This window comes from Megalobrama amblycephala, linkage group LG22 (assembly GCF_018812025.1).
Source record: "Megalobrama amblycephala isolate DHTTF-2021 linkage group LG22, ASM1881202v1, whole genome shotgun sequence".
NCBI classification, from domain to species: domain Eukaryota; kingdom Metazoa; phylum Chordata; class Actinopteri; order Cypriniformes; family Xenocyprididae; genus Megalobrama; species Megalobrama amblycephala.
In genome coordinates this window covers 27,002,326-27,025,120 of record NC_063065.1, presented here as the reverse complement: position 1 = coordinate 27,025,120, position 22,795 = coordinate 27,002,326, and the positions used below count along the sequence as shown (strand labels likewise).

General features: G+C 38.1%; 1 protein-coding gene across 1 annotated transcript; it reads left to right on the top strand.

Moving 5' to 3' along the window:
* The first annotated feature begins 908 nt into the window (after nucleotides 1–908).
* On the top strand, nucleotides 909–22,754 carry cavin1b (caveolae associated protein 1b). The gene is made up of 2 exons (XM_048174305.1): nucleotides 909–1,723; nucleotides 20,241–22,754. Exons 1-2 carry the CDS (start codon nucleotides 1,214–1,216, stop codon nucleotides 21,102–21,104), a joined length of 1,374 nt encoding a protein of 457 aa, XP_048030262.1. The 5' UTR covers nucleotides 909–1,213; the 3' UTR covers nucleotides 21,105–22,754.
* Nucleotides 22,755–22,795: the final 41 nt, after the last annotated feature.

The following is a 22,795-nucleotide window of genomic DNA, read 5'->3' as shown; positions in this document are numbered from 1 at the left end:
GTCAACAATTCTGTATTTTTCTGTCAATATGGGGTGCTGTGTGTACATTAATGAGGAAAAAAAATGAACTTAAATGATTTTAGCAAATGGCTGCAATATAACAAAGAGTGAAACATTTAGGGGGTCTGAATACTTTCCGTACCCACTGTGTATATATATATATATATATATATATATATAATAATATATATATATGGACTTGCAGGTAATATAATATTAATGAAATAAGGCCACTTATAAATAATGTTTTAATAGCCTTTTGTGGTTCTGTGTAAGGTTAACTCCCATTACTTCAGGGGTGTAGTATTTGTCATGGTCATGTGATCATGGCAGTCATAATGAGGAGGACCATCCTTATCTAGAATAAAGGTGAATGTTATTTCACCAAGTACAACATGTTCCTGTATCCACATCTTTGTTGATCCTGGAACAACATTCCAATCAGATTTGAGTGGCAAGTTTACAGTTTATGTCAAGTTTAGGCTTACAACCATGGTTAGATGCTTCTACATCTGTGTTATTCACCCACCAGTATTTCCCACTGGTTTTAGGGATAACTTATGGGTAGGGTCAAGTTTAGGGGTAGGGGTTAGGACAAAATCTTCGGATAAGAATGTCAGCAAAATATGTTGGACATATCTTACTTGGCAAAATCAATAAAACAACTTTTTCTAGACCACAGGACTCTTCATTTTTAAATGTAATTTTGACATTGGAAAAAGATAAGATCTTATTTTTATTATTTATTTATTTATTTCCTATGGGGTCCCATTGCAGGCCACTGGGTGGAGCACTGCTCTCCAACACACACATGCACACAGATAGACCTAAACACCGTGCAGGGGGAGTGTCAGTGGGTAAGAGGAAGGCAGCTGGCACGCAGCTGATTTGTCTGGAGGGTTTCACAGGAAAGTGTGGCATTCACGACCCAGCGCTCATGCAGTACAGACCGTCCACAGCCTGCTTGCCAGCCTCTGCTGCTCTGGCCAGATCCCAAACACACTCAGAGAGAGAGAGAGAGAGAGAGAGAGAGAGAGAGAGAGAGAGGAGAGAGCAGATGTGGTTAGTGTGACAGAGGAGGGAACAGTTAGGTGAACTCTAGAGGGGAATCCTGAGAGCAGAAAGAAAGGCGAGTAAGGACACAGAACGAACTTTCCACTCCTTTTATCCTTTAACATTCCTTTTATTTTACTACATACTTAAGCTTTTAAACATGGAAGTGATTGAAGACAGCCATCTGCACCTGGAGGTGCCTGATCCACACAAATCCCTTACTGAGATCTCAGAAGATGAAATCAACCTCCCAGCCTCTGATGATGAAGATGAAGCCATCACTGAGAACAAATCAAAAGATGCTGCTGAGAAAGAAGAGGCAGGTGAGGGAGACAAAGGTGAGATGAATGGAGTCATGGTCCTGGCGCTGCTGGACAAAATCATCGGAGCCGTGGACCAGATCCAGCAGACGCAGGCCGGGCTGGAAGCCCGTCAACGGGAGATGGAGAGAGCAGTGACGGGCATCCAGGGGGAACTCACCAAACTGTCCAAGAGCCACACCACCACGGCAAACACTGTCAATAAGATGCTGGAGAAGGTGCGTAAGGTGAGCGTGAACGTGAAGTCGGTGCGGGGGAACATGGAGAAACAGGCCGGGCAGATCAAACGCCTGGAGAGCAACGAGAACGAACTTCTGAAGAGAAGAAACTTCAAAGTCATGATCTACCAGGTGAGGGGTGTGCACACAGACATCAGTTAGGATTGAGGTTGCTCAGGTTTCAAAGATCAGTTACGTTTCAATGAAGTATCAAAATGTGTTTCTCTTGAAATTCTCTAGGATAAATAAAAGTGCAGACAAATGAGACAATTGCAATAAAGTATAGACCTATAAAATGATTGCACAACATTGCTGATAGCTCAGATCTTGGAGGAAAATGATAAGAAACGTTTATGTTGAAATCTCTTACTTCAAAATGAATTCACTTCTGACTGCAAATCTGTGTTTTGTAAAAGTGATTTGCATTATACATTTGTAAACCATAAAAGTGTAATGTAAAAAGCAGGGTACATCACATGTCACAGTCAGGTAGGGTGTGGCTTTGAGTACAAATGAGCACATCTTACTATTTTTAAATATAACCATTTGTACAGTGGTCCTAAAAAGTTGCCATTGCAATTGCATTACATAACAAAATATCAAACCAAATGTCACTTGTTTTACAGAATAAAAGCATAAGCACAATTTTCGAGCACAACATTAGAGATGCTTAAGTTTAAAGTATCACATATGCTAATACACTGTAAGAAAACAATCTGTGGAAAAACGGATAATGTCCTGGCAGAAATTACCAATACCTTTTCTGTTAAGTTTACAGATATTTTCTCCAAACCTAGACACAACAAAATGCATGCATGATTCAAAATATGAGTAAAACACTTGTGAAAATCAGTATGGAAAATTTCTTCATATTAGCGCAGTATAATATTTTTTACAGACATTTCATAGAGTGTAAAATTAAGACTACAAAGATATTTATAGTGGAATGTTCATAGTTAATGCATAAAACTACACCTGTGGTTACTCTGCTAGGACAACTATGTGAACTGTCCTCATACATCTACTATCACTAGATGATTAAAAGCCATTGGGCAAAAATTATAAAGAAAAGACGGTAACACTTTATTTTAAGGTGACATAGTTACATGTTACTACATGTACCACTTACTGTAGAAATAACAGTAAATTATGCATAATTACAAGTAACTAACCCTAAACCAAACCTTGACACCAACTGTAACTCTATAGTAAGTACATATAGTTAATCAATATTATTCAATGTAACAACGTCACCTTAAAATAAAGTGTAACCGAAAAGATTTCTGAGAAGAAACAACATATTTTAAGGTGTGACTTAAGTGAACAAATGTTTTTTTAATCAACCATGTATTATTATTTCTCAAGGAAAAAACTGTACTAGTGTGAATTGATGTACATACAGCCACACATACCGCGTGATAGTAGCTGGGCTACCTGCTGCCTTATAAAAGCAGGATTCTGTTTGATGGCCGCAGAATAAACGAACACTGACATGTTTTTACATGCATTCTCTCTCCAACACGGCAGTCATGCTGGATTAATGTAGAGAAGGTCTCTTTCTTTTTCTCAGAGATGGAAAATACCACAAACAAAATCCAGAGACTATTTTAAAAGGGTGGGAGTGGTTTGTTAGGGAAAGAGGGAATGGAAGAACATGAACAGAGGGTAAGGGTAGAGTAAAGGGGAGTGGGAAAAGCAAGAAAAAGGGTAGCCTCATACAAAAATAGTCAGAGAGATTTGCTCAGACAGTCTGTCTGTAGTTAGAGGTTTTTCGGCTCTGTAATGCAATGTGTAATAGCTTGCAGCTTTGCACAGTGGCGCAAGAACATTCAGAGTTTCCACACAGTGAGTCAGAAGAGGCTGGAGCTGCCCGCCCCACGCACACACAGTTCACTAATTACTCTTCCCAATATCCTTCCTTCGCTCATCAGAGAGGGAGGGTCGGTCACAATTCCACCCTGTATATTTTGCAAGTGTAGAAAGATCAAATTCCACTATTTTCATCAACTTGTTCCTTCATTCACTTACTCAATCCCTCTTCTTTATCTTCTATAGAGAAGCATAGTCAAATATGCAAATACAGATGTGAATACTTGGTCGATGCATTGTGAGCATGACATTATACAACATGCATTCTTGCTTTATTGTCTCGAGTTGTCAGACTTTTGACTTCAGTATCAATTGTGGACTATATTGGAGCTTATTTCAAGTGGTACTCACTGCAGAGTCTATGACGGCCAGCTCCGCCTCTCTGGACGTCCAGTGGGGTGGAGGGATAGAACTCTCCACCTCTATAGATGTTGAATGGGGTGGAGAGATAGAGTTGTGGGTAGGGTTAGGGTAGGATTAGGGTGTGGTTGTACATTTGCTCCTCCTGTGTAGCGTTTGTGATGAACATTTTATGTACTACCAAATTTCTGCTAGTAGATATCTTATTTACTTTCATCAAAGCCAATAATTCAAATATTTAATATCTTTCAGAGATTTGATGGCACAAAACTGCAAATCAAGTGACTAGTTCTTCCATCATAACAGTTGTTGATCTAAATACTGTGGTGGTCAGCAGTTGGCCAAAGCATCTGTTGGCTTAGTTTTTGTGGTGTATTGTGGTGGCAATAGTCTGACCCCTGTTGGTGACTTTTTGGTTGATTGAGCATGTTGAATTTGCACCAGAGCCCATCAGTGAGAGAGATTACTCTGATTGGCTGTTCAAAACGGTGCACAAGAAGAAAAACGGAATTGACTAAAGCAAGCATAACTCAAGAGGACACATACAGATAGGCTGCATTTAAGTCATTTTTTTTTTTGTGCCTTCACTTGCTAACTTCATATTGTTCACTCGCATGTACGTCATTGCGTAAGTTGCATGAGTGCCCACTACTGGCGGAACCCTTGAAATGTGTTTAAATGGAACGCCCTAAGCCAGTGGTGTCCAATCCTGCTCGTGGAGGACCACCTTCGTGCAGAGTTTAGCTCCAACCCCAATTAAACACACCTGAATCAGCTAATCAAGCTCATATTAGGCATACTAGAAACTTCCAGTCAGGTGTGTTGAGGCAAGTTGGAGCCAAACTCTGCAGGACAGTGGCCCTCCAGGACTGACAACTCTGATATCATATACTAGATTTGTGTGGGGTGGGGAAAAATTGAAGGGTTAGTTCACCCAAAAATGAAAATTATGTCATTAATTACTCACCCTCATGTCTTTCCACACCCTTAAGACCTTCGTTCATCTTCGGAACACAAATTAAGATATTTTTTGAGAAAATCCGATGGCTCAGTGAGGCCTGCATCGCCAGCATTAACACTCCCTTTTTCAATGGCCATAAATCTACTAAAAACATATTTAAAACAATTTATGTGACTACAGTGGTTCAACCATAATATTATAAAGCGACGGGAATACTTTTTGTGTGCCAAAAATAACAAAATAGCAACTTTATTCCACAATATCTAGTGATGGGCGATTTCAAAACACTGTTTCATGAAGCTTCGAAGCTTTACGAATTATTTGTTTTGAATCAGTGGTTCAGAGCGCCAAAATCCCATGATTTCAGTAAACGAGGCTTCGTTACGTCATAAGTGTTTTGAAACTTCAATAGTTCACGTGACTCTGGCAGTTTGATACGCGCTCCTAACCACTGATTTGGAAACAAATGATTCGTAAAGCTTCAAAGCTTTCAGTGTTTTGAAATAGCCCATCACTAGATATTGTTGAATAAAGTCGCTATTTTGTTATTTTTGCCGCACAAAAAGTATTCTAGTCACTTTATAATATTAAGGTTGAACGACTGTAGTCACATGAACTGTTTTAAATATGTTTTTGGTAGCTTTATGGGCATTGAAAAGCGAGTGTTATTGCTGGCGATGCAGGCCTTACTGAGCCATCAGATTTTATCAAAAATATCTTAATTTGTGTTCCGAAGATGAACAAAGGTCTTACGGGTGTGGAACGACATGAGGGCGAGCTGAAGTGTACATACTGAGGGGTCGAGGGTCTGTCCAAATACACTTCCCTCACCCACTTGACGAAGTTCAACGCACTTTAAAATGGTGACGGGATTCCCCTGAGTGGAAGTGCTTTGGGAAGTTTGTGAGTGTATGTCTAAAAGTGGAGTTAAACGTAGACCTCACTCTTCTCATTGTACATCCGCAGTCCTTGATCTTTCGGTTTACCTATTTGAAAGACAAATACAAACTACTGCCACCTGCTGGTATGGAGAGTTATTTCCTCTCACACAGATGTAGAATGTATATTGTAGTTGGCCTTTGGCTGTAGTCTTTGTGGTGCGCAACATTTTGGCCCAGATGCAGACAACGTGAGGCGGAAAAACACTAGTCGTTGGCACTAGTTCATTAATGTCATTTTGGAAAGCTGACAGTAGAAGATAGTTACACTAATGCCTGCTATAGCACACTTTGTAGCAATGCTGAGAATGTGTTGTGTTATGAATTGCATTCTGACGCATTTTAGAGTGCAACGTTGCTTGAAATCAAGCTTCAGTTGGTAGAAGCGTTTACATTCAAACACTTGCATATAGCATATATTTCAGGCCTAATGCATGTCATATGCAGAGTGTTGAACTCCTCTGAGCCTTTTCAGCAATGGCATGCAAATCTCACCATTAGATAATTACATGCACATTTGATTTGCATGTTTCACGGGTATGTTGAAATGGTTTATAGGACAAAGAGCAATCTAATCATTTGTCTCCTTCAGCACAGTAGGCCAACTTTCCATATTTCATAATTTGTGAAATGTGTCTGACAGACACTCCAGGGTCATGAGTTAGAGGTTGTTTAGGGAGTTTTTGTGTGTCTTTGCCCAAAGGAGACGCCTCTCTCTTCACCCAATTGAGCTCTTCTGTTCCAAGTGAAAAGAATAACAGTTTTCTTTCAGCAAGGACTGTCAAGAAGTGTTGTGGAAGCTACTGGAAGCTTGTCATAATGTAATGTAGTTGGACTACAGCAGAGACAGTAGTAAGAGGAGACGGGCCACTTGTAGAAAAAGCAACAGTATAAATCAAAACGGTCAAAATTGCAACTTTGGTCTTTTCCCTTTCAAGCATATAGAAGCTGTATTCGTAGTCCTAGAAAATCGATGCCTGGGGGTGTCACTGGTTAGTACTGCTGAGTCTTTGCCTTTCTGACCCCTCTATATCATCACAAACATTCATCCTGTCATCTGCTGCTACTACAACTGACTGTCTCTCTGCTAAATCTTGTGCTAACATGCTTTTGACATAATTCATTCTCTCTTCATTATGTGTTTGATATTCAATTGAGTGGGACAAAAGGTTTTTTTTTTTTTCAGATCAGTTAGCACCAGCTGAACATTATAGTTATGTGTGATGTGTTTCAGGTAATAGTAAAAGTACAAATGTCTTGCATCACATTGTCATAATGTTTTGGTTTTTTAGAATTTTTCAATTTTTGCGTTTTCTTTATTTATGGAATCTCTTTATATAATGTCAACATTAAAGGATTAGTTCACTTTCAAATGAAAAGTTACCCCAAGCTTTACTCACCCTCAAGCTATCCTATGTGTATTTGACTTTCTTAGTTATATTAATAAATATCCTGATGTGTTCAGGCTTTATAATGGCAGTGAACAGAACCAACGAGTATGAAGCTCAAGAAAGTGCATCCATCCATTATAAAAGTACTCCACACGGCTCCAAGGGGATAATAAAGGCCTTCTGAAGCAAAACGATACGTTTGTGTAAGAAGAATATCCATATTTGAGTTATAAAGTAAAATATCTAACTAAAATATCTTCTGTATTCAACTTACGAAGAAAGTGTAATGCCTCTCGTAGTTCAAAACGCTTACGCTACGTCCTATGCTTTCTTATTCAACTTACAAATAAAGCAAAGTTCATACTCGTTGGTCCGTTCACTGCCGTCATAAAGCTTGGACACGTCGGGATATTTATTAATATAACTCTGCAACCCATTTTACTTAATAAGACAGATTATGAGTGAAAAATGATATTTAGGTGGGAATTAAAAGTGAAATTTTCTCTGTATTTTTTTTTTTTTTTTGGCACTGGCCAATATGGCAGTTGTCTTGGACTTACAGTATACTGACACCTAGTGCTGTGGATGCAGCATTATGCAAATATTTTCAGTTACTGATTCCATTGTAGAAATTGTCTATTGCAGTCAGTCATAAAAAAACATTCTGTTAGCAAAAGAGTCCAAAGATAATAGAGGTTACTAAGAAATAGCATGTAATATTTGTATCTCAAAATGTCAGCCACCATGTGGTGAACTGCTTAACATAGAAAAATGTTGCTTTTTTATTAGACTGCTGACTTTTTGACTATAGTATTTTGGTCTTTATGTGTGAAACCTTTCTAATGCAGAAAAAAAATATGAGTACACCTTTTTCAAAGGTGGAGCAATTGGAGAAAAATTACAAAGACAAGCCATTTTTGTTGTTGGAATAACAATCATGCAAAAATAGGAATCTAGGAAGATGTATAATATAATAATAAGATATGCAAGCTAATTAATTTCACATTAAATGTAAAAACAAACAAATCAAACAAACTAGGAACATGTATTGGGTGGGCTAAATAACCTTATTTTTTTAAAATGAAAAATACAGATTAAATAAATAAATGCTTGATTACAATATACCTTTTAAGCACTTTTGTTGTTGCTTCTTGGGCCCTCTGGGCATGGATATAGAGTGTATTCCAGTTATTCTTCTTCTTCTATTCAGTGAAAGCAGGAAAGGGAATGAGAGAGGAGGGTTGTGTGGTAGGGTGTGGTGTCTTAACAAAGTGGAGCTCATATTTACCGTGCTGATTCATACTTCAGGCATCCTGACTCCTTTAACTCCCCTGTCTCCATCCAACTCTTTTGCTTCTCATCCCATTTTGGAGCCATTCCGTTCCACCCTCCCAGTATATCACCCATTTATAAACCTGCCAGTACCTTTCACACCCTGATACTCCCTGCCTCCGAAATCCTGACGGCTCACTGGCCTGAACTTCACCTCAAAATGTTGAATACATTTGCTATGACTGTTACTGATAGCTGTTATGTGTGCAGTTTAATAATATAGTAATACATTTTGCAAGCAAAGTAATTTCACATTAAACATTAAAATGAAACAAATAGCCTAATATACATAAATATAAAAAATAAATGAAAAAATATAAAAATAATTCAAGCAATAATAATTTTATTACAGATTATTCTTCAGCTCAGATGTCCCATGCATGCATGCAAATATATGGGTTTCCATGTTGAATTTTAATAGACATAATGATTTTTAGACTGAACAAATGTTTATTATTATTATTATTATTATTATCAATGTTTAAAACAGTTGTGGTGCTTGATATTTTTGTTTTACATTTCTGCCACAGAATTCTTTTATGAATAAAAAGTTCAAAAACATAGTAAATGTCTTTGCTGTCACTTTTGATCAATTTATTGCATCCTTGCTAAATAAGTTTTTTTTTTTTTTTTTTTTTTTTTAAACTTACTTTTGATATATGTAGGCCTATGCATTATTCATGATTTATTAAATCATGCACATTATACACTTATTAACATAGCTATAATGCCCAAAATATTAACATTCAAGACAGTTCACTGTATAATGCATATTATACAAAACAAGAGAGACTCCAGCCATTTTTCCTGAGACTTTGTATGTTCAGTTTGAAACATTGAACTGTGCTTGGTTAGTTTCGATCTCTTCCTGTCTAATAAGTGGATCTCCTTAGAATAGGCTGCAGTGGACCAGCTTTTATGTCAAAAGTCAATACAATAGTCAAAAGTCCATGAGCTAAAATCTAAAATATTTTGATTATGTTCATAAATTCTCAACATGGATGTGTAGCAAACAGTGTGACATGGAAACATTTTGGTATCACAGAGACTGGTTATTTCAAGCAAGCAGATATGTGTGAGAAATTACAAGGACAAACTTGGAGCTTGTCCACCTTACAGAGACTGGAATGCTTAAGCGTATCATGTAACTTAAATAATCAACACTGGTCACATAGTGGAGTAAGTTCATAACTAATGTATTTTATCTGCCCGTTACACTGGTAGACCATATATGGCAAAGTCACAGAAATACTCTTGTTGTCTACGTCATGTAGAAAAGCCCATTTGCCTTATGTCACTTTGGAAGCAATTTCAGCAAGGCAGGGGCTTTCTTCACTGACCGAAGAGAAAGAGAGAGACCAGGAAAACAAGAGAATTAGAGGAAAAGTGTGTGAAACAGACAGTAAGAAGCATGCAAGTTATGAGAACAGAAAGACATCTGGGCTTTTTAAACATAGCTAGCACACACACACACATCTGTGAGAAGGGAAGGAAAGGCACTAGTGGCTGCTATAAATAGGATCCGCTGCATAGTTGTTTGATTATGAGAGGGAGAAGGCTCATCGTGGACGAGGTTGGGTTATTCTTTGTAATTGATCTGGAGCAGACTCTCAGAAAGCATCATGTCCAGCTGAAGGGAACAGCAGAATGGATGACTATATCCACTGCTGGCTCGGCCCAGTGCTGTGTGTCTTTTTGATTTCTTTCTGTGTAGTTAATCTTCAGGCGGGCATGAGGCGAAGCAGCATGACTCTGGCTTTTGGCCCATGTTTGTCAGTTTGGCATAGGCTTTATCTTGTTTGCTCTTGATCTCCTACCCGCCATCTTTCTCCTTCTTTTCAGGATTTTTTGAAACTGTATGAGTGACAAGCTACTTGTAATTTAAAGTAGTTCAACTGGAGTTTAGATAAAGTTAACTTAATTACAAAAAACAAGCAACAAAAAACCCTTGTAAAAAGTACACTTCAGCATACTTTAACTTATTAAAAGTACTTATTTCAGAAATAATGTACTTTAAAAGAATATACTTTGAGACACTTAATTGCATGTTAATTAAGTGTGTTAAGAGGGGTCATGACATGGATTTTTATTTTATTTTACTATGTTCAGTGAGGTTCACTTGTAATGCACACGCACAAAAACACATATATATGTAGAAAAACGACCCTCAGTCTGAAATGATCAGTTTTTAAGGGCCTTTTTTTAAGTCTTGTCAGTAAACGACCGCTGGTATGATTGGCTAACATTGCATAGGAAATAGAATCAATGCCCACTCGCTATTGCACGTAAGTGTTTGGAAAACATTATCCATATAAAACCATAATTTACAGACAAAGCTTTATAAAATCATTTACTTACGGTTTGCTGCGATCTAGCTGCTGCCAGATCCAATACAGTTGACTGCTTCATCTGTCAAGGTCAAAGGTGTTTTTGCAAACTGTCTATTACACTGTGGCTCATTCAGTGGCGTAGTGGACGGGCATGCAGGGCATGCATGCCCATGTTCGTTCTCTTGTCGGCAGACTCAAACACGTGGTGTAAGTCAGAAAGCAAATGCTCATCTGTATAGAGTACCTCAGAGATGACGTGTTTTTGCATGCAAAACCCAGAAGCAAGTTAGCAGGTGCTAAATCACCTGAAATAAGGTCTTTGGTTAACAAAGCCTCTGAATATTTTCACATTTTGATCTATGACATAAAACACACCAGTTATTTTTTAAACCTTTACTGTGTCTTAAAAATGGCGGTTGCTAACAAGTTGATAAAAGAGACTACTTCCTTTGGCGGGGACTTTAGACAAACAGGACATTTGGACAGCATTTCTCATGAAAAAGTGGATAAGTATTCATACACAGCGCAGATCATAATCAGCGAGCATGTTTTTAAATAAAGTTGTTTTTTTAAATAAAGTTTGAGGAAGTTTGGTGGTGGTGACGTTGATCGGCGTCCATGGTGTGCTGTAGTCCGTTTATAGCCTACTGTTAGCTTTTTATATCTGACGACTTTATTTAGGCTTCAAAATATATAAATGTTGTGTTAACTTGTAAAGATTATCTTGAAAGACAAAATGTGTAAGTGTCATAATTCTTTGTTAAACACAGAGCTTATTTTTTGCGATTTTCCAAAAGTCTATGGGAAAAATGCATAGGCATTTGATCGAGGGAACCTGTGCGCCGCTAACTTCCTGGTTGACAAAAAACACATCATCTCACGTCATACTCTATACTGCATCCAGTATAGACAGCATCAGTAATTATAATGGGTTCTATTCGCTTTTGATGCGACGTGAGGCTCGCATCTAGTGCAGGCAAATGTCAGCCGTTAAGCAACTGAACGTCAGTGGGCGGGGCCTATAATAGCAACTTTTTTTTGTCACAAGTGCGAGTTTACATCTTGCAATTCTGATTTTTTCTCAGAATTGCGAGATATAAACACACAATTGCAAGAAATAAAGGCAGAATTGTGAAAAATAAACTCCCAATTCTTACGTTTTTTTCTCACAATTGCAAGTTTATATCTTGCAATTCTGACTTTTTTTCTCAGAATTGTGATATAAACTTGCAATCGCGTGTTATAAAGTCAGAATTACGTCAGAATTGCGAGATATAAACTGAGCTGCTTTCACTCTACTGAAAAATAAGTAATTTAATAGTATTGCCACTTTTAGGCAGCTATTACCTTGCGGTGATTCTTGTCTAAAAAATGATGGTCATAGTGGGCCTACACAGAGGTGTCATTCATCTTTATTATACAAGACACTACCCCATTGTATAAACAGAAATGATAAAGGAGAAAGAGAGTGATGCCTGGCCATTTGTGGATTACCCAGTATTAAGTTTTGGGAGTCAAAAATGCGCTTAAATCCCGTTTTCACAATGGTTGCTAGCTATATCTCACTTTGCTTCTCACAAGCGTAAACCATGTGGTATTTTCTATTTTGGACCAAAGAAATAGTAACAATTGTATGTATTATTATTTGCCAATAGTATGGTATTTTGACAAAGGTAATCCTTTTGTGTTTTGAATTTTTAAAGCCAATGTATTCATTGTCAAAGTTTAGCATTTGGTGCAGAGCAAAAAAAGTTTGTGAAAATAAGTAACAGAAGTCTGAATCAGTATTTTGCTGTGGGGAGAATTTGGTACATTACTACGGCTGTACAGAGAGGATGTGCTGATGTTCCACACAGTCATAAATCTCTGTGTAAACACAAACCTCTCTCCTCCATTGTTATTGGAAAGAGTAACTCAGCAGCACCATGGCAACCATGATCATGGTGCCAGACAGTGCTCTAAATCAGCGGGCAGAACGAACCAACAGCGATTGCATGTTCTGAATAACAAGCTTTTTTTTTTTTTTTTTTACTGTACTGCATATGGGAAAACGTCAGTTTAAGAAATGGGTTACAGCGCACCACTGACTGGAAACCGCCTGCTTTGCTTATAAAACTCAACATGGCAACAAACGCATGAGTTGCTCCATGCGCCATGCCTTAAACCTTTAGGAAACATTTTTGAACAGTCTGTTGCTGATGAATTTGAAAATAAAGAATTGCTTTGTGAGCTCCAGATGCTCTATGCCAATGTTAACTTGAGCAGCGTGTTCCAATGGACTCCGGCCAGATCTGCCATTTTATAGCATGAGTGATTTCCTAAAGTTTACACAGAACTCCACATGGATGTGAATCTTCAAGGACAGCCGCAATTGCTAAGCACACAGTTGCCACAGTTGTCTCGGTGGTCACCATGAGGATATTGTTGTGCGGTTGCCATGGAAATGCCCAGTGTTTATGACATCAAACAGTTTAATTTGGTGTTGTAACAGTTGAACAGCCTTGCAGCTCTCTCTATCTCAACAACAGCCTCTGATTCATCAAACAATATTCCCTGCAGGGAAGCCAGCATACCATCACTTTATATAGTCAAATCTCACCCCCTCTCTCTCTCTCTCTCTCTCTCTCTCTTTGAAACATTAAATAACTCAACAAAAGAACAGCTGAAAGGAATATACTCTTCTCTTCCTAGTCTGTCCACACAAATAGTTTCCAGTTTCCCTCTCCTTCTGTTCCTTCATTAACACGATAAGGGAGGATCATCATGATAAAAGAACAGATAGTTCAGACTTTGAATTCAGTCAATATTCTGTTTGTTAAATGCTGAAGCTTTTTCGAGAAGCATGATACTGCAACAGTGGAGGCTACAGTTACAGGGCCGCATTTTTAAGACCCGTTTTTTCGTTTTGGTCCAGCAGATCATAAATACAGGTGTAAACGTGGTCTAAAATGTTTTGACCTTGTCCATTTTTTGAAAATGCATTCGATTGCTTTCGTAGTGTAAATGTGGTAAAATGCATTTGAACAGCCACAAAAAGATCTAATCTCCACCTAAACCAGAATTTAAATCTTTTTCTTCCATTTTGGTCTACTCTTGTATTAGAATGGAAAGGTGATTAAAAATCCTGATCCTGGAAGGCCACTTTCCTACAGAGTTTAGCTCCAACTCTTGTTAAAACCCCAGAACCAGCTTTAGGATTACTAGAAACTTCCAGGCTTGTGTGTTAAAGCAGGATAGAGACAAACTCTGCAGGAAGCAGTATTTGGAAGCTTGAATTATATTTATGAGCTCATATGGAGGGGAATATTAAAGGATTAGTTCACTTTCAAATGAAAATTTCCTGATAATTTACTCACCCCTATGTCATCCAAGATGTTCATGTCCTTCTCTCTTCAGTCGAAAAGAAATTAAGGCTTTTGATGAAAACATTCCAGGATTTTTCTCCATATAGTGGACTTCAATGACCTCCAAACGGTTGAAGGTCAAAATTACAGTTTCAGTGCAGCTTCAAAGCGTTCTACACGATCTCAGACGAGGAATAAGGGTCTTATCTAAAGAAACCATTGCTCATTTTCTGAAAGAAATTAAAAATTCTATATGTTTTAACCATAAATGCTCATCTTGAACTAGCTCTCTTCTTCTTCTCTATTAGAATTCCGGCAGTGTAGACACTGCTAAGTGTATTACTGCCTTCCACAGGTCAAAGTTTGAACTAATTGTTATATACTTGCACTAGCATATTGTATATGACAATTTAGTTCAAACTTTGACCTGAGGAGGGCAGTAATACACTTAGTAGTGTCTACACTGCCGGAATTCAGATAGAGAAGAAGAAGAGAGCTAGTTCAAGATGAGCATTTATGGTTAAAATGTATAAAATTTAATTTTTTTTTTTTTTTAGAAAATGAGTGATGGTTTCTCTAGATAAGACCCTTATTTCTTGTCTGGGATCATGTAGAATGTTTTGAAGCTGCAATGAAACTGTAATTTTGACCTTCAACCGTTTGGAGGTCATTGAAGTCCACTATATGGAGAAAAATCCTGGAATGTTTTCATCAAAAACCTTAATTTCTTTTCGACTGAAGAAAGAAAGACATGAACATCTTGGATGACATGGGGGTGAGTAAATTATCAGGAAATTTTCCTTTGAAAGTGAACTAATCCTTTAATGAAAAGATGCATAAGGGAAACTGCTGAGATGCTTCTTTTTTCTTTCTTTCTGCTTAAGAATTTGATTCCAAAAATGCCACTTTTGTGTTTTCTTATGTTTTTTATGTGTGAAACTAAATCTTACCAAAGCCATTTGTGCTCCACAAACACATTCACATACACATTCCACAGCAACTCCCTATCCTGGAGTTCCATGTTTCCATTTCCTGCCATGACGAAGTTATGCAACATGTCCGGAGGATTCCCTTCCACACATCCAGTGCTATATTCTTGGGAAAACCCCACACCCACTGATTTTCCCTCTGCTCTGACCCTGTGCTGAAGTTTGTGGGTGTGGTGGCTGGCTTTGAATGGAAAGGTGGGGCGGAGGGTGTTTTGGGAGGGAATCCCTCATCGCCATAGAGACACGGCAGCCTGGAGGCAGGCAGATGTGAAAGAGCTCTTCACATGTGACTGAAAAGAGACGCTTCTGTGAGGCAGTGGAAATATTCCACCATCCACACACAGTGTTTTTCATTTATCAGTCTGCTGACATGTGCAAACATTTTCAGCTCAGTTTCTTGTTCTAATGAGGATTAGCTTACCCAAAAATGAGAATTCTGTCATTACACTCAACCATTATGTTCTTTCAAACCTGTATGGCATTCTCTCTTCTGTGGAACAAAAATTAAATATTTTGAAGAAAACTTAATGCAGGTCTTTAACAATCTCCAAAAGAATGCAAGCACCATAAATGCAGTCAAGACTATATTCTATATCTTCTGAATCCTTGTGATGGCATCTGTGTGAGAAATAGACTGAAATTTATACAAGATATTCAATGAGTCATTGAGCTGAACTTGAGAATCAATCTTGATTTTTGAAAAAATTGTTCAGTCCGAACCACTTCAGAAGAATGATTGGTTCACTAATCTGGTTTTAAAGTTAAACGTTGAGAATTAGGGTCTTAAAAATTCTACTTTTGTTTCCCAGCATATGGGTTTGGAAAGACATGAAGAAGAATAAATAATGACAAAATTTTCGTTTTTTGGTGATTTACTCTGTGGTGAACCATAATGAAACATTTTATGACATTTTCATTTTTTCATCTCATTTGTGGAGATATAAAGTTGTGGTATGTTAGGAAAGAACTTTTCATCGAAAATAAAATGACAGATCCAGTCTGAAAAGGACATTTCTGCTGACCAGGTGGGATTGAAGCCAGCTGATATCAGCATGACAAAACTACCTGAAAACACATGAGAGTGAGAGACAGATAAACAGCAGATAGAGAGACAGTTACCCAAACCACACACCATGTGACGCACGCACAAACACTCACTGTCAAAAGAGCTCTTGTTGTTTCAGTTTGTGTTTGTACACACTGTGACAAACACACACGCACATTAACTGTCTCAGAGACACACAAACAACTCTTCTGTTCATGTGCTCATATATTATGTCAGTCTCTGTAGCCCACGGCCCTCCATGCTTCTGTGGTTGGCTCATGGAAAAGTCAAGCAGTCTCTGAAAGCAACTCATATGTACTTATGTGTGTGTACGTGCAGACCACCTTGTGTTTAAAAGGAAAAATAGGGAGAAAGCCATTGCATGACTCCATCTTTATTCACCAAACCACGATGAGGCAGAGACAGAATGAGAAAGAAAGAAAGGAGGAATTCATTTCTCATTCCTTAAAACGTGTTGCTGCTTCAGATATACTGTGTTACTGTGTTGTTTCTAAGGCAACTGTGTTGTGTGTGTGTGTAAGGGTGAGATGGTGGAATTAAACTTTAATCTTATTTCAAAAACAATAGAATTATGAAATTACATATAAAGATGTACTCAAGTCACAAAAAAATGGTCAAAAAAAGCACTCTAAAGTAAAACTTACCACACTTAATACAAATTTAAACAGTTAAGTGTCCAAAAACATTACATTCAGTTAAGTATATTCTTTTTATTTCCATATTAAATACTCTTTTTTTTTTAAAAAAGCATGCTAAAGTGTACACTATTATACTATAAAAATGAATGTCCTTCACATTTTGTGGTTAAATTTAGATCTCTGTACAGGCCATGTCAGGCACAAATGAAGTCAAAGTTGGTTTATTGTTACTTCTCTTCTACAAAGTAGAAGAAACTATCCTCTTTCAAATACACTTGCAGTGCAAGCAGCAAATGTGTCATGCATTTTACACAGATTACACTAAATATGAACCATAGAAGTGCATAATAATAATCATATAAAGTGATTTCTATCTCATGGTTTGAGAGGATCGCCTTTCAAAAGGGAACAAGTTCAAAGGGAATTTTTCTTGGGAATGTGAAATGTAACTCCCCAGCTCTTATCGTTCCCCTCATACACACATTTGTTCACATTTTCCAATCGTTTCTAGTGGTGGAGTGCGTGTTTCCCTTCCTTTTTGTTCGGCAGAACAATGCAACATTAAATTGAGAGAGGCACTTTGGGATGTGGGCTCACCAAGGTGACTGCCTGACTTCCTCTGACATGTTTCCATCTTACTGTTCTTCCATTACAGCTGCTTTTAGAGAATGTTGTTTACTCAAGATCAGTGACCTTCTGACCTTTGGGTCTTTAATGCTTAGATTACATGCCCTTTCTAATATTCTGAACTTCATCAGGGTCTGACTGCATATTTTACCCTTTTGAAATAACGCTGTACACCATAAGAAGCTATTTTGCTTGCAGGGACTTGGATTTAAATCTGGCCTGACTCCATTTTATCTGATACATGCAAAAAGCCATTAATAAACTTGACAGGCTTTACTTTGACCCCAAGAAATAGTTTGACAAGCACAGTTATTCTAACCATTGTTCTATTTACTATAGAACAGAAAGTTTATTAAACTTGATATGGTTCTAGATGTGGTTTTCCATTTTTGCCGGCAAAATCAAAAAAAGTTCCCTGTTGGATTTTGCTTATGTTCAAGTTAGTCAGATTTGTGAAAGCTAGCTGCTTGGTTTAAAAGTGATTTCTCTGTGCTTCATACATCGCTAAACTATTGACAATGGACTGTGGACCTTTATTTGCCTGTGAAATTTTACTAAAATTTTGCTAAAATGGCACGGAGTGAGCGAACGTTTTCAATTCATTCCTATGGAAGTTGAGCTTCATGCTCGCGCGGTGTATTGTGGGCCAAAACGACATGTATGATATTCATGTAAGCAAAGTCAACAGTGATTATAAGTTTTAGTTATATTTCTTTGACATGTTATATGTGTAGCCTGTGCATAACCATGGTTTAGCTCCTAGTCAGACTGGCTATTTGTAGTCTATTCTTGGGCTATGGTTAGACGTATATTAAATTTTCACTGACAGCCCAAATTTTGCCTTGTTTTAGCCTAGACATCAGGGCTGTGGATGGTTATTAGACGTCTTTTAAGCACAAAATTGCTTGGGTTTTCAAAAGTTTATAAAAATTGACAGGATATCTTTACTTTGGGCATTTGGAAATCTTGTCTATTTCCAAATGTAATTGCGTGAATATCTGATGATTATATTGTATGTGTGTTGAAAACAACATATATTAAACACATTTGCTACAGACATACCCAGCGGAGGCATTATAGCGTTGTCTGCCAGGTCTGTGCAACAAAAGTAGCCCAATGGCCAGTCAAAAGTAGCCCCAAAATAGCCCAATGCAATTTTCTTCATTGGGCGGCTGAATTTTCCATTGAATTTGTACGTCTGGGGGTGAAATCGTACATACGGGGTTGAAAATCAACCCGTGGAAAACATTTTTACCCATTGCAACAACTTAAAAGTAGCTCAATTCCACCGGAAAACAGTGGACTTGGCAACACTGTTGCCAGCGGCACTGAGCGTAGTTTTGCCGCTGTAGTGGGCATGCACCATTAGGAGGAGGAGCCACAAAAGTCCGTTAGGGTGAAAATTTTCCAGCTTTGACTTTGACAGAGCTCTTATTGATCTTAATGAATAGTTAACTCTAATATTTCTCTCTCCATTTGACACAAAATAAACTCTTGTGCTTAGATAAATCAGGCATACATCCTCATGGTACAACCCAAATATTATGACATTAATATACTATTAATTTGAAATACATCCATCCCCATGTGCAGTACAATTAGGATGAATGAAGATATGTTGTCTCAGTCTGACGTGTCTGTTTTAATATGTGTTTGGGGATATTAGATTTCTCCAAATGCAAACACCTCCAGCAAAGACCCTTACAGCACTATAAGCTTACCAACATTTTTTTGATTGCTTGTTTGTTGTTTTCTGAGTAGATTATTTGTCCCAGCTTGATGCAGAGAAAAGAATAAATCAAACAATCAGAAAAGACATCTTTACATTTGTTAGTTTGTCCTGGGAATGCTGGCAAAGACATTAACAGAGCAAAGCGGGATGACTCAATGTATCACACTAACGGAAAATATGTCTCCTTTACAAACAAGTCAGAGCATTGTGCTGTAGAAAAAGAGTGCACTTGGGAACGAGGGGCTTCGCGGGATGGAATGCTGAGAATTAGGGTCGGGCAGGAGGGTGGGAGACAGGTCGGAAGGGAAGGGAAGGGCGATGAAAGAATGGAAGAACAACAAAATAAAGAAAACAAAAACTCTGTTGAGGAACATAAGAGGAACGGCAGTGAGTCATGCATGTTCTCCCTGTGTCTTGACACAAGACTAGCTTTTATTTGCATATTTAATCATTTTATGAACACATTTACTAATACAGAGAGAAGTAGGGAAGAAATAATAAAAAAAATGATAATGAAGGTAAATCTTATAAATAACCTTTAAAATGATACCTACCCTACAAGTGCGTGATAAAGTGTTTGTAGTGACCTTACAAACATAAAATAACAGTGACCCCAGTGAAATCAAATGCTCTCTCTAATAATGGTCTTGTGAATTCAGAATATGGGTGGGTGTGGTTTTGTGAGTAAGGTCACCATCAATGTTAGTACGGATGCTGAACAATAGGGCCATTATGGGTTAAATAAAGACAGGACATTGATTGTTTTTGACGGTGCTTAGTTTGGGGATCTGTTACACACTTTTGGCAAAGAAGGCTTGTTAAATTCTCATTTCCTTAAGGAGAGAGATACAACTGTGGGCAAAGTAGATTGAATGTTCTGCAGAAAGAGTTAATGGTGCTTGAAATGTTTGTAGTGGCTGTTTATTAGGTTATGGCTCGAGTAAAAGAGGCCCACCACAAATTCTCTTTGCTTGAATACCTTGATAAAGAAAGACAATTGTTTTGAGGATTATGTATGTGTGCTTGCCCTCATGGCGGTAAATTATATGACTATTTTGGTGTCTCTCTGCAGGACGAGGTGAAAATACCTTCAAAAGTCAATGTGGCCAAGTCTATGAAGTTTCCAGAGCCTGTTGAAGGAGAAGCTGAAGGTGAACTCAAAGCAGCCGCAGAGGAAGGAGGAGAGGACAAAGAGAAAGTCCATCTGGACCTGTCCTCTGATGAAGAGGAGGTGGAGATCGAGGAGACCATTGAGGAGTCTCGAGCAGAGCGCATCAAACGGAGCAGCCTGCAACGCGTCCAGAACATCAAAACCGCTTTCTCCAAAGGAAGTATGGAGAAAACCAAGCAAAAGACCAAGGAGAACTTGGAGAAGACCAAACAGAAGACCAAAGATAACTTGGAGAAAACTCGCATAAAGACCAAAGAGAACTTAGAAAAAACCAGGCAGAAGACCAAGGAGAACCTTGAGAAGACCAAACAGAAGACCAAGGAGAACCTGGAGAAAACACGTCACAACATAGAGAAAAAGATGGGCAAACTCAGCAATCGCATGTCTGTGAACCCCGAGCGCAAGGAGAAGCTCAAGTCCTCGCAGAAGAAGGTGTTGAAGTCTTTCACTCCTGACCACACCATCTATGCCCGCTCCAAAACGGCCGTCTACAAGGTTCCACCGTTCACCTTCCACGTGAAGAAGATCCGTGAGGGAGAAGTGGAGATCCAGGGAACCGAGATGGTGGAAGTCGTCGGGGACACAGAGGAGGTGGAGAACGCAGTGATGGAGGGAGGAGAAGATATGGAGATGGAGATGGAGATGGAAGGTGGAGAGATGGTGGACGAAGATGACGAGACAGAAGACAGCCCTGAGATGAGGGCGCTACTGGAGAGGGGAGACGAGCTGGTGTTGGTGGAGGACCATGACAGAGACAGCGATTAGTGTGTGTGTATGCATGTGTATGTGTGTGTTCGGCGCTTACACATTAGAGAAGCTCTAACAGAACATTTGATCTGTGGGAATGCATCAAATATGTTGATGAGCCGGCTCAGTTTGATATCAAGTGTCAATGCAGCAAATATGATTTTTTGAAAGCACAACTCTTTTTTTGTTACCAAAAACTAAATAAATAAATAAATAAAGCTTTTGGTTGCTAGAGCTTCTGATTCACCAAACCCTGATTTTTGTCCGCCCAGCCTTTGCGGCCATTAAAGTGTTGCAGCATTCTCTGACATAGCATAACCTCTAGTGTGTAGGCGCCCTGAACATCATGTGTGCTGTACTGCTGATCCAGATGTTGGATGTTGCAGGAGAATGTGAATGTGTCCGTTTGCATGTCTGTATTTACGTCTTTTCTAGCAGCAAAATGTTTCAAATTTATGGTGACTCCATTCACCTAATGTATGTGTGACTGGGAGATTTACTGTACTAGTCCGAGTTTCTTGAGTTCACCTTGTTTGGTAAGGGGCAGGGACTAGGAGTATTGACTAATAACATGAAATATGGTGTCTGGGAACATTTTTATGCTAGTTGGACAAAATGAACTGAAAATTTTTGATTATATGAAATAGGTAACAGACAGATGGCTTGATCAAATGAACAACAGACTTCTTGGACAGGTAGTTCTGTTGTACTAAGATTGTTTGGTCACACTTTATATTAGGTGGCCTTAACTACTACATACTAACATTAAATACCAAAAAAGACTATGGATTTGCTGTATAGCCACATGTTGTTTTGGAAAATTCACACATTTTGAGGTATGGCTACGTTTAGGAGTTAAGGCCATCTAATATAAAGTGTGACTGATTATTTTTTTTCTTGTTCTAGTCTTATATGTAGAGCTACAGACAGTTCTTCACTTTTAATATAAGGTGGAAAAACAAACCAAGATAAGAAAACCTGAAGTATTGCTTCTAAGTGCTCATTTTTACATATCTTTTATATCTTAGAGTTTAATGAATAATTTTACATTTCCTTAAAACAGGCTGTCATAGTCAAACTGTTACATTGATTTTTTTCTGTCCCATTGTGAGAAATTACACATATTATAATAGTTAAAAAAAAGATGAAACCACATTGAAAACCAAAATAGAAGTATAAAGATCTATAAAATGATCTTGGTTTCAGAATGGCACTGCAGGCGTGCTCTATACCCATTTAAAAATATTGTTTGTGTAACATTTGCACGTCCCCTGGTGGACATGTGTGGTAATGTTATAATGGGTCAATGAGCAGTGAACACTTCCTCATTTGTAGACCTAAGATCACAAACATTATAAAAAGCAAAGTAGGTATGAACTGCAAAAAGCTACAGCTAATGTCATCAGCACCTTCTGATCTTGAATCAAATGCATATGATTATGAATCACTGCTATTACTTAGAGCACAATAATTTCTCAGAGGTTCATTCTCCTCTTTGCTCAGATTGTATCATTTCAGTAATCGCATAATTCTACAAAACTTCTACTTTAAGCATCTTAGCTTTTTTGTTTTATTTTTGCTTGTGTAGTTCCTGATGCATATGAATACTCTCTTGTAATGTCACACGTCTTAACCACTAATGTGTTAATAAAGCATTCATGCTTCACACTCCATGAGTGCTGCTTGACTGATCAAAATGAATGTGCTAT